The 12,835-nt window shown below is 38.5% G+C and overlaps 1 protein-coding gene across 1 annotated transcript in view; it reads right to left on the reverse strand.

Moving 5' to 3' along the window:
• The window catches only part of Grip128 (gamma-tubulin complex component 5), a 334,747-nt gene that overhangs the window by 5,819 nt on the left and 316,093 nt on the right, over nucleotides 1-12,835 (reverse strand). The window contains exons 15-16 of the mRNA XM_067152174.2: nucleotides 11,767-11,849; nucleotides 11,513-11,672 (exon numbers count right to left, since the gene is read on the reverse strand). Of these exons, the coding sequence (XP_067008275.2) occupies nucleotides 11,513-11,672; nucleotides 11,767-11,849 (243 nt within the window). The remainder of the gene's footprint in view (nucleotides 1-11,512; nucleotides 11,673-11,766; nucleotides 11,850-12,835) is intronic.

Below are 12,835 nucleotides of genomic sequence, written 5' to 3' on the forward strand. Positions count from 1 at the left end.
GTATCAACACCTACCAAGGGAAACTTTTGACAGATCTTCAGTCTTGATAAAAAAAAGTGTAAAGCCAGGTATCAGTCATATCATCATATAATCATACCTATTTACTAATCTTTCCGCCTTTTCTCTTTCACTGAGTGTCCATGAATACCTCAGGAGCTACTCACCATTTCTCTACTGATGAAGGCTATATCAAAAGTTTTCTTTTCCATGATTACCATCAACTATGACCATACATCGCGAAACTTCCTGGTCTCCACATAGGGCTAAATCAAATTAACAGCAGAATTTGTTCTCATCCCATAGTATTTTTGTGCTTATCTTTGTCCTGTCCTCCTTGAGTTCTTGTTTTTGAATTATATTTGAATATTTGTTTGTTCCTGTTTCAGTGCATATACAGTATACAGCCATTTGAGTTTCGTTTCTCTTTCTGTGTGATTTGTGCCTTCTATCACCTCTCATCTTCTATTCTTTCTCCCTTTTCTCTTTCGTTCTGCGTTTATAAATCTTCCATATAAAGAAACATTTCTCATAGAGCATTGGCACTGCCGGTGGTTCCAAGTAGTCTACGCAGTGACCTCCACGGTATGCACTAGCCATGCATCTTGGTAGGTGTGCTATTTATCAACTGATGAGCCCAACTTAGCACACTGAGGCGAAACACTGGCAACCAGGAATGAGTTAGCTGAAAATTTCATAATGTTCGATAACGGACCAACTACACTGGTATTTTTTCCTACATGAGTGCGGAGGCTACCCTCCAGATGAAGTTGGGAGCTGGTAAGTTTATAGGGGCTGACAAGATATAGAATTTAACACAATCCAGTCTAAGTGCGAGCATAACCTGCAACGGCAGAAATTATGTTCTGGTCTAAGTGTGAGCATAGCTAGCAGAAGGCTTTGGAAGGATAATAACATCCATTTTTGTGAAGATTTTTTTAGTCTGTCAAAACTAATGCATGATTAATTAAAATTTAAAAATACCTGAAAAAGATATTTTCAAATTCTGTTTTATTAATCCTGCATTACTTTTGATAGAGTGAAAAACTTCACAACAACAGATTAACTAAGGCGAAACAGAAAAGAACTGGCTTCCACTATTAACATGCAAGAGGTCACATCCGTTTTAGAACACGAGAGGTCGCGCAAAGGCAAAATTGCTCACGCTTAATATTTTAATGAGCTGCTATTTTCCTCTGGCGGTAAATGCTCTGATACCGGGCGAGTTGGCCGTGCGCGTAGAGGCGCGCGGCTGTGAGCTTGCATCCGGGAGATAGTAGGTTCGAATCCCACTATCGGCAGCCCTGAAAATGGTTTTCCGTGGTTTCCCATTTTCACACCAGGCAAATGCTGGGGCTGTACCTTAATTAAGGCCACGGCCGCTTCCTTCCAACTCCTTGTCCTTTCCTATCCCATCGTCGCCATAAGACCTATCTGTGTCGGTGCGACATAAAGCCCTTAGCAAAAAAAAAAAAAATGCTCTGATAAAAATATAAATATGTATCCTATTTAACTGCTTTTCAACTAGTACTAACATAATTACCCAGTAACAATATTTTCTCAATGTAAGAATATTAATTTTTTTGCAACATCTAGTAAACTTAGGTGAGTTTTTAAAGAACGCGAGAGGTCGCGCATGAACAATTTGCCTCAACGTTTGCATTTTTACATTTCAATAAATGATTCGGTCACACTTCAAGATAAAACTACAGCACCACACTTCACTGAAAGCCACCATAAACCTCATGAACTTTACTTGGAAATGCAGTCACGTAAGTATGCACTATGCAAGGGGTCGCATGAAGGCAATGTGCTGCGGCAGATGCGAGAGTGAAAGAAAACGTAAACTACTCTGGAACGCAGCAGGCAATACACTGACGATAATCAACGTCAGGCGAGAGAGAGAGGGGGAGGGGGGGGAGGGATGAAACGAGAGCCCTAAGCCCTACAGTGGCTAGCAATGAAATTATTAACAAATATTTAAAAAGGGCAGCAAACTGCTGCGGTTGCAACCTCTTGCATGTTAAAACACTGTATATGATTCCAAGAAGCTTTAGTCAAGCCAAGTCAATGTTCTGCGACATTTTCAAGGATTTCCATCTTAGGAGATTATCTCCAACATTGCTCTGACATGGCAGTACGACATGGAGATGTGTTACACAGGGGGGCATTTATGCAATGGTAGAGGTTTGATATTAAAAATAACTTGTTCTACCCTATTTATGCCAAAATTTGTTTGGTTTTTGCAACAAAAATATGTATAACACCCACTGAGTGATATTTCTGTTTTAATGAAGACACAATTATTTTTTTAAATTAGGAGAATAACCAGCGCAAGTTGTGTTTAACATTTATATACCAAATTAATAAAGAAAGGCAACCCAATCTAATGTTAAACAAGCTCACAAATAACTTTAATGGTTGCCAAAGAAAACTGCTTGAAATACATCAATAATCCCTGATCCCTAGACCACAAAGATTGGTGGATATTTTACAGTCCAGACCAGAATGTGTTAAAAGAAGAAAGCCATATTAATTCATACTGATCCATCAAATTTAAATAAACAACCAATTTCATATCCAGCTTTAGAGTAAAATAATATATTATTATTGGTCCACCTTTTCAATACAAAATGAAAATTACATAGGGACTAGTTTCGACCTAGTAATAGGTCATCAACAGCCTGAAGTAAATTAATCCAGCTTTAGATAAAGATAATACATTCCATTTGAAAACTGGTGTGTAATAGGAATACTGTTTGGAGGTAGGGGTGCTGTGCCGCTGTTGACATGGAAACATACTGTATGAAAAGCCTCAGATTGTCTTAAACTTTTCTAAATGACATCTCCTTAAATCTTATTAAGGATTCACTAAACAATCTCCACCACTATTCGTATTTCACAAGATAGCGAGTCAATCCTGAACTAAACTATGCAAAGTGATAATCAACAATGCAAGTAATTGTATTCTTGTTTCAGGACCTCCGTGGTCACTTAGGCTAATACCTCTCTTGGACAATATATCATCATCATTGTACAGTTCCAGTTTCCTGGGTACTGTTAACGAGCCTCTTCCAGTTCATATACAACTTGTCATGGAGAACATCGACTGTCCATCCTCTGGTAACTAGATCAACCTTGATCATGACCTTAAATCAGGTTTTAGGTCTTCCTGCATGTCTTTTCCCCTCCACCTGTCTTTCCAAATTTATTCTGGCTGTTCTTGTAGGCTCCATCCTAATCACATGCCCGTTCCACCGTAGTCTGGATGTGCCGATTCGGTCTAATAGCGATGTCTTTATCCCGCCTTCTTTCCTCACCTCCTCATTTCTTAATTTGTCCATCTTGGTCTTCTGGATGGTGGATCTAAAGGAATTTCATCTCTGATGCTTGCAGTCTTGATGAATCTCTCTTTATGATGATGCTCACTTCAATACCATAGGTCAATATTGGTATGAAATAGCTGTTAAACATCATCAGTTTGGCCAGTTTTGGAATCATTTCATCCCATAAAAGTGTTCTTACTTGTTGGTAGAATTCTGATCCCTACAATGTCTTTACATTATAATATTGAAGAAACATTAAAACCATACGAGTCCTTCAATATTCTATCTTAAAGATTTTAATTTTAAAATATGGAAGTACTGTAGAATCTTCAAGGTCTCGTGGATAGACCACATCACCAATGAGGTGGTACTCTGCAGAGACAGGAAATCGTGTGAAGTCTTAACACTCGCAAAACACAAGCAAGCAGCCTATTTCTGTAGTGACAAACAGATAGAAGGGAAATGATGATCTGGGCGAAAAAGATTATCCTGGATGCGGAACCTCCAATAGCGGTTCAACATCCACAACATGGTACCTCTGACATAAGAAACTCAAAATAGGAAAACTTAATCCACGATGGTCAGCAGCCTTCTGTGGGGAAAAAAATATCTTTCTTTTTTTCTTCCTATTTTGCTTTACATTGCACCAACACAGATATGTCTTGTGGCGACGATGGGAAAGGAAAAGCTAGAAGTGGGAAGGAAGCAGACGTGGCCTTAATTAAGGTATAGAACCCTGACCGCATGACACTTGCTAGGTAGAAACAACATCAGAAGAGGAGGAGAAGGAATAAGAAGAATTTAAAAATGTTATTATATATGTTTATATGAAATGTTTGCAATCTAATGGTGTCTATGTGCTACAGTTAATTGAATGGCTGCTTAGAATAATGTAAGTCACCTTCTGACAACATTTTCACTAGAAAGGTATCATATTACATGCCTTGTTCTTCATGCAAATATATCCATGCACTAGTTTGCTGTATTGCTTATATCTTGTTTTCTTATTCATCAATATGCAAGAATATAGGTATGAAATAATTTTGATGAGTGCTTCATGAAAAAAATGACTTACAATATTATTCTAGGCAGCCCTTCAATTAATATATTCTTGTTTTTGCTAGTTGCTTTACGTCGCACCGACACAGATAGGTCTTACAGCGACGATGGGATAGGAAAGGGCTAGGAGAGGGAAGGAAGCGGCCATGGCCTTAATTAAGGTACAGCCCCAGCATTTGCCTGGTGTGAAAATGGGAAACCATGGAAAACCATCTTGAGGACTGCCGACAGTGGGGTTCGAACCCACTATCTCCCAGATGCAAGCTCACAGCTGCGCGCCCCTAACCGCACAGCCAACTCGCCCGGTCAATTACTATTTAATATGTTGATTTTGGGTTAAAGATTTCGAAGAATTAAATTTTTTAAACTCTAAGTTAATTGAAGCCTGTAGCAATCGTAATAAAAGTGTTTCTATGTAATGTAGATGCTATTCGTTAAGTCATATTTTGAATTTTATAGGTCATATTTAGGTCATAAATGCATACATATTTCATACATTTTTAGGTCATAGAAATCCGCCCCCTAGTGATCACATTACGGCTTGTTCAACACACCAGTAGCTGACTTAGCCCTCTTTAGAAACTCGGAACTAAATTTTTGCTCAAAGCACTTGCCTTGCTGAACTGATTTCAAGGTTAAAAGTTTCTCCAAAGTTTGTTCAGACAGCAAGGACCTGAACTGTGTTTTTGTCTTTGTGACTCTGCTAAAAATCCTTTCATATTCTGCATTGCTATGTGGAATCGATAAAATAGCAAGCATTACCTTAGAGAGTCTGTCATATTTAAGTACACCATCAGCTGATTTCATCTGACCTACCAATGCCCATTGAACATCAATTCTTCCTTTTGCCAGGTCTGTTTCTTTGAGCTGAAAGTTACAGAACTGGGAGTGCAGAATAACAGTTTCTTTATCCAAATATTCCATTTCACTAGTCAAAATGTTTGGACACTTGTAAATGAAAAATCTAAGGCTAGAAAATGATGCCTTACTTATAGCAGAACTATTTGCAACTTCTGCATTAATTAAAACTTCAGCTTCACACGAACAGAAATACTTTTTAACGGACTTAAAGAATATGCACTTTTCCTCAGACTTCAAGGTGTTCACTAAAACAAACGCAGAGTTTGCAGAGTTCCCTATCATCAGATCACAAACATCCTTTTGATTTGCTGGAGTATGATAATCTACATTAAGGAGAGAGGAGGAGCTTTTAATAACGTGTGGTTTCACAAACCTTGCCATCACATTCTTCAACAGTTCCTCCAAAACTGATCTCAATAAGTGGATGTGCGGCATACTTAACTGAAGAGCTATGTTTGGATTCTTAAAGATCTCCATAAAACTTAACATAAAAAGGCAAACAGATATGTAAATTTGATGAAAAAAGCATGAACAGTTGTTCTTCATGTGGCAATGCATGGCTCTTAGTGTCATCAGTAGTTTCATTTTTTTTTTTGTGAAACTGATGACTGGGTTTTCCTTTAACTGAGGAGTGAGATGAAATGTTATGACAATCCTTCACCTTTTCAGACACACAAGACACATCTGCATTTAAACTGTGCTTAGGAATTTTGTAAGTCTTCAAAGTTCCCATCTGAGAATCTTCACTCACAATTTCGCTCCTGAATAAAGTAACCAAAGGGTCCCACTGCAGCAAAATCCTATCTAAACACCTTCTTAGTGATAACCATCGAGTAGGCGCATGATTCAGAATTTTCCTGATCTCTGTGTTGTGTAAAGTCTGAAATTCTTTCCTCTTTGCACTCCTTTCCAGGTAATAAAATATATCAATTATACTTTCATCTACATTTATGGCCAAGCACGCCGCACCCTTCTCTGCAGCAAGATTAATTAGGTGACAAGAGCAGCCTACGATGATTATGTTACTATTTTCCCACTTCAAACATCCTGCCACACCATTCTTTAATCCTACCATTACTGAAGCACCAAGAGCTAGGCAGTTATTTACTGGAGTGCAGAATTCCAGAAAAGTTGAGAGCAAAAGATTGGCAATGATAGCTCCAGTAGCGTCCCCTTCTAAATTAGGCACAGAGTGTAGACAACTCTGAATTTCATTGAGTTCAGGCCTATAAAAATGTTACAACAATGGGATATATCTTCAAGTCGCTTTTATTGCTACCATCAGTAGCAACAGAAAAGGCATTCACCTGCAAATGTGATACAATTTTTGCCCTTTCTTCCATGCACATTTCTGAAATGATAGTCGCTGTTTTCGTTCTAGCACACCGGTATCATTTAGCGATTTCCGAATCAGGAAACATTTTGTGAGGTCCCGCGTGATCGGCACAATTTACAGGCAGGTTATGTTCTACTATAAATAATGTAAATAACGCCTCGGCATTCGTCACAAGATTTACATCTTGGTTTTTACACGAAAAGTTCAGTTTCTGATTTCTTTCTACACACTGGACACTCTCCTTATGTTTTTTGTTTGTATATGCTTGAGTACATCGCACTTCCTGGCATGCGCAACTGAAAAATCACACCTATATATAGTAGAGGATTGTGAACGTTGGGCCCTTTCTGGATTCACTCAAACATGGGAACTCTTCCCTATGAGCACTTAAACACTGCATCATATTTCTTTTTTGACATTTTGGCCAAAACAAATATTAAGAAACACGAGCACTTCTGCAGATCTTGGCCCGGGTAGAACGACTATGCTGTGCTACTTCTGAGGTTAGGTTACTCCAAAGAGAATGTTACTCGCTTGCAAAGAGAATGACTGTATTATAGACCAAAGAGGAGCACATGACTGGCCATTGTGCCCCGTACTGCCATCTGGTATCATTATTAGAACTACTATCGACCAGCCATACTCAGCCATATATTGATAGAACGAGGAAATCCACGGGAGTTAAAAATAATAAGAAAATTACTGATACCGCTCTGAAAATCGGGAGATTGGTCCCGGCGATCGGGAGGAACGATGAAAAATCGACAGTCTCCCGCTCAAATCGGGAGACTTGGGACGTCTGAACAAGGAAGCAGAACCTGATTATATTGTCTCAGGGGAGAAAAGTGATTCGATCGTAAAAATTTCACGTAACGTAATCATGGGTGACTTGATGATATGCTGAATCGGTGATATTTTAAGGAGGACTGGTAAAATGGCAAAGTGTTATCCGGGAAAGAAAGCAGAACAGCTACCTCAGCAGGTTGAAAGAGTGGAAGATAGTGACAACGTGCAAGTGTTAGTGCTTCATGTAGGGACCAATGATCTTAGAAGAAAGGTGTCAGTAGACTATTTAATGGGAGAGGTATATGAACTGGCGAGTGCAACTAAGAAAAAGTTTAAGATTGTGAAGATCATATTTAGTGGCGCAGTGCGAAGGAAGGATGTACCTTTATGGCTGGTGAAGGCTCTGAACGACTGGATGGACTTGATGTGTCAGCAGCTGGACTTGTTGTACATGGAGATGGATTTCCGAATAGGAGACTGGGATTTTGCGCGGGACGGACTGCCGTTTTACCAGTGGACGGACGTGATTCAGATGTGAGCACTAAGACAATGCAGCGATCTCTAAAAATTCACTGTTACAACAGTTCAGCTCAGATTATTTTCAATTGTTTAAAATAGAGACTCAAAAGAATGTAGTTTACCTTCATTAATTTCATATTTACTTTATAGTAAGTGAGATTGAATCAAGGTGCAGTAAAGCTAATGCAGTGAGTTCGTAGTTGCGATCAACACTGTTCTGTAAGAAGGAAGTCAGCTCCCGGATGAAACTCGCTTGACATCGGTCTGTTTTCAGACCAACTTTGCTTTACGGGAGCGGAAGTTGGGTGGACTTAGGATATCTTATTCATAAGTTAGAAGTAATAGACATGAAAGTAGCGAGAATGATTGCTGGTACAAACTGGTGGGAACAATGGCAGGAGGGTACTCGGGATGAGGAGATAAAGGTAAGTTAGGAATGAACTTTATGGATGAAGCTGTACGCATAAACTGGCTTCAGTGGCGGGGGCATGTGAGGCGAATGGGGGAGGAGAGGTTACCTAGGAGAATATTGGACTCTGTTATGGAGGGTAAGAAATAGAGGGAGACTAATACGACGATGGTTAGACTCAGTTTCTAACGATTTAACGATAAGAGGTATAGAACTAAACGAGGCCACAGGACTAGTTGTAAATAAAGGATTGTGGCAACATTTAGTAAATTCACAGAGGCTTGCAGACTGAACGCTTAAAGGCATAACGGTCTAATGTATGTATGTATGTATGTATGTATGCATGTATGTAGACCTTCCACATTTTGTTCAGAATGAAAGTGACGTTCTAGTATTTGCTGGGTTTGTTTCACAATGCAATGAAAACTAGTTCACGACAAAAGAGAGCGTATAATAGGGTGTGTTTTGTTGTCCACTATTTGGCCGCACGCATCATGCCGTCCCATTTGTTATATTATGCGTCCACTCTCACTTTGTGCAGTTCTGTCTGGTGTAGTGCTGTTATCGTCTGATTAACTTCTCTTTAATTCAAACTGCATCGTGCCATGCTTCTGCACCACGCAATATCGTATTTGAAAGTGACAATTTACAAACTTCATCATATAGATCCGCATTGAACACAGTTTAAATAAAAACTAACACTAGTTCTTCATTTAAAAGTGACAGCGAGTCAAGTAATTAGGAGTCGTAAGAGGTTTCAAGGCGTTGAAGGAATTATAGGAATTCTCACCAGATGATGTCAATCATATCAGTGAAGAGATGGCAATTTACAATATCGATCTACAATAGGAAACATCCTGCAATGAAACATACATCCGCTAGACTGCAGCAGAAATTTAAGCCTATATGCTCTTCAGCGGAAAGTGGCCACACTTTTTCAAATACTTTAGAACAAAAAAGAAAAAAAAGAAACACGGATTTGGACAAGGAAGGCAGAGATCTTCACCTTCAGAGATATACCATTTCCATTTCGACAACTTTAAAACTTTACAAGCTATAATAAAATGAAGTGGGACCTACAAGTGTCTAAAGCACGCATGGAGGTCAGCAGCATGTGAAGAAAAGGAGGTCTATATGACGTATGGATGTTGGCATGAAGGGGATAGTGGACTGACATAGAACCCAGTGCAGATAAATTCTGGATGTTTCTACTTAAATACTGGCAAGTTTCGCAAAAAAAAAAAAAAGGATAAGCAGTTTTTGCATTTATTCAATCCAAACAAATACAGACAAAAACCTTTCAAAAATGATATATCGCTCCACAACATGTATACTATCAACCTTCTAGAAATCGCAAAAAAAAAAAAAATTCTTTTTTTGGCTAGTGGCTTTACGTTGCACCGACAGACAGGTCTTATCCCTTTCAGACCTGAAAGAAAACTGGCGGTGTGAATTTTTGTTTGTATGTCAAAAACTGACTAAAATGCTCTTAAATACATATATTTTAAGTTTATTTTACAAAATAAAAATAAAAATCTGAGAAAAAGCATCCACACAATTGTGCGTGTCAGGACTAAATTCACTACTTACAAAAATGAAAAATTACCTCAATGCATGTGAATATACATATGAACATGTTCGAATGTTCTATTTTACAGTGGGGAATAATTTAAAACAATTAAATCTTCGTTCAAACACAAGTAAATATTACATTTTCTACACTGAGGACGAGTTTTGCTTTTACTGCCCTTTTGGCAGCAGCACCCTGTCGTCGGATCTGAAAGAAAACTGTAGGTGTGAATTTTCGTTTGTACATCAAAAAATTACTAAAATGCTCTCAAATACATGTTTTTACAGTTTATTTTACAAAATGAGAACTTTCAGCTAAAAAAACAGAACCCACACAATTGTGTGTGTGTGTCACTACTTACAAAAAATAAAAAAATAAGAAAATTCAGCTCAGTACATGTGAATATACACATGTACATGATCAAATGTTCTATTTCACAGTGTGGAACAATGTATTTTAAACAATTAAAATCTTATACATTACATTTCTCACGTAGAGTACGAGTTCTGATTGCACAATCTTTTGGTGGCAGCACCCAGCACTCTTGCGTGCATTGCCTGCAGGGAAACCTAGCCCGCACACTTGTGCGTATCAACATTCAAAACCCATTGGTATCACGTACGATGTTGTAAGTTCACAATTTACGTTCGCTAAACAATTTACACACTTCATTGATTATATTCTGATATTCAGTAGAGCTTCTAGATTAATATGAATGCAATAAATAAATACTTATTTTTGGCATTACTGCTTCCCGCCATCTTGCCGATGAATTGTATTTTTAAACTCTTCTTCCTGCCCCCTGGTGGTCAAGCACTAAATAAAAACAACTGAAGTACATACTACGTGTCCCGCACAAGCACTGCAGTCTGGGCTAGCGCCAAGAAAACATCAAATAAGCTCAAAGATAAATAAAATACGAACCCACACAATTGTGCGTACACGGTCTGAAAGGGTTATGTCGACGATGGGATAGGAAAGGGCTACAAGTGGGAAGAAAGCGGCCGTGACCTTAATTAAGGTGCCTGGTGTGAAAATGGGAAACCACAGAAAACCATCTTCAGGGTTGCCGACAGTGGGATTCGAACCCACTATCTCCCGGATGCAAGCTCACAGCTGCGTGTCCCTAACAGCACGGCCAACTCGCCCGGTCAAAAAAAAAATATATATACAGACAGCTACTATATTCTTATTTTATTAATTTTATTAGTAAGATGGAGGCCCAGTTTTGTAATACATAAATCACATCATTTAGGCACCGATTTACAGATGGCAGAATATAACTCTCGATGTTCATAACTAGTTGCAAATGAATTTTTGGGGGAAAGTGACTCGTAACCCAATATGTATAACGTTGTGGTGAATCAGATTACATAATTAGATTCTGTTCTGTAAGAAGTGTCCTAATGAAGTGGGTAACACACTTGTCCAGGCAGAGGGACAAATGTTTGAGACCCTAGGAGCTGCATCAGATTTTCAGAACTTTAAACTTGTATCTGGCTTGCTTGCTCTCTCTTGAGAAATTACCAATCAAGCTTCTCACATTTATTGTTCTTCCTGGTTGTAAAGTAAGGTTCTACTCTTGTAACACTTACTGCACTATAATAATCCTTAAATTAAAAAAACCACAATGTATTGCTTATACTTACAATGCAATTCCTGACCACTTTCCACCATGTTCTGAAGGACTGATCCAAGAAAGCAATGGCACTTAATATACATCTCTGCCATACTGCTAAGTCTGGCTTCTGAAATTCCATTTACTCCCGTCATCCAAATCTCATGCAAACTCAAAGCGACACCCAGCAGCTGTAGAAAATAGTAAAAACAAATTCTAATACTAAATCCACAGCTAATTGTTGATCACTAAAGGTTAAAGAACTGCAACATAAAGGAACAGTACCTGCAGGATGGCCGACTTGATGACACTTCTTGCCAGAGGTTGCAAGCAGTGAGTGTACACCATTCGAACGTAATTGTTATGTTCTGAAAAATGTAATCAAATTCAAACAATTTAAGTACCAGTAAAATATACTATATATGAGTTTTAAATCAGAATATTTAAGCAATATCTATGCACTAAAGTAATAGCCTCCAGACTTTCACCAATATTTATAAACATCTCTTCCATGAGATTCAGACTTTCTCAACATTCCCGTTCTCAGCATAAAACATTTCTGTGATTCCTTCAAATATGTCCCCCTAACCTTCTTTACAGACAGTAATGAGAGACACAAGCTTAACATATCAGCAGGGACCTCAGAAAGTGGTGAATAAAGTGCTTCTCTATTGGGGGAAAAATACTTAAAGGGCAATTTTTTTTTAAAGACAAGAAGGTGTAAAATAATAAATAAAGCCATTAAATAAGCGAAGGTAATTTTAATTTTTAATTCATTATAAAGTAAATATAAGTTTATGTAGCAATTTAATACACTAATAACCTGTGAACTTGCATCCGGGAGAACCACACTGTCGGCAGCCCTGACAATGGTTTTCCGTGGTTCACCATTTTCACACCAGGCAAATTACCTTAATTAAGGCCACGACTGCTTCCTTCACACTCCTAGGTCTTTCCTATCCCATCGTTGGCAAAAGACCTATTAGTGTCGGTGCGACGTAAAGCAGATGTTCAGATGTTGAAATCATAGAAAAATAACGTTTGTAATACCTGAAGTAGCAGAGAGGAGAGATCCATTTTCAATGCTAGCAGGGACCCACCAATCTGCCCCTAGATGTACGTTTTCTTAAATGGAAGAATTAAAATGGAGACTGTGTAAATCAGATATTTGAGACCATTTTCTATGTTGCTACTGGCCGGCTTGGGTCAGTGTCTTTCCGACAGAACTCGCATAACACATTCCACAAGGCAGTGAAAATAAGAAAACCATGCAATTTCAAATTGTCATGGCGTGCGCCCGTGACCTTACATTTTGTCACACCTTAGCAGGACTCCAGGGGATGCTGGAGGCATG

The sequence above is a fragment of the Anabrus simplex genome, chromosome 8, assembly GCF_040414725.1.
Source record: "Anabrus simplex isolate iqAnaSimp1 chromosome 8, ASM4041472v1, whole genome shotgun sequence".
NCBI classification, from domain to species: domain Eukaryota; kingdom Metazoa; phylum Arthropoda; class Insecta; order Orthoptera; family Tettigoniidae; genus Anabrus; species Anabrus simplex.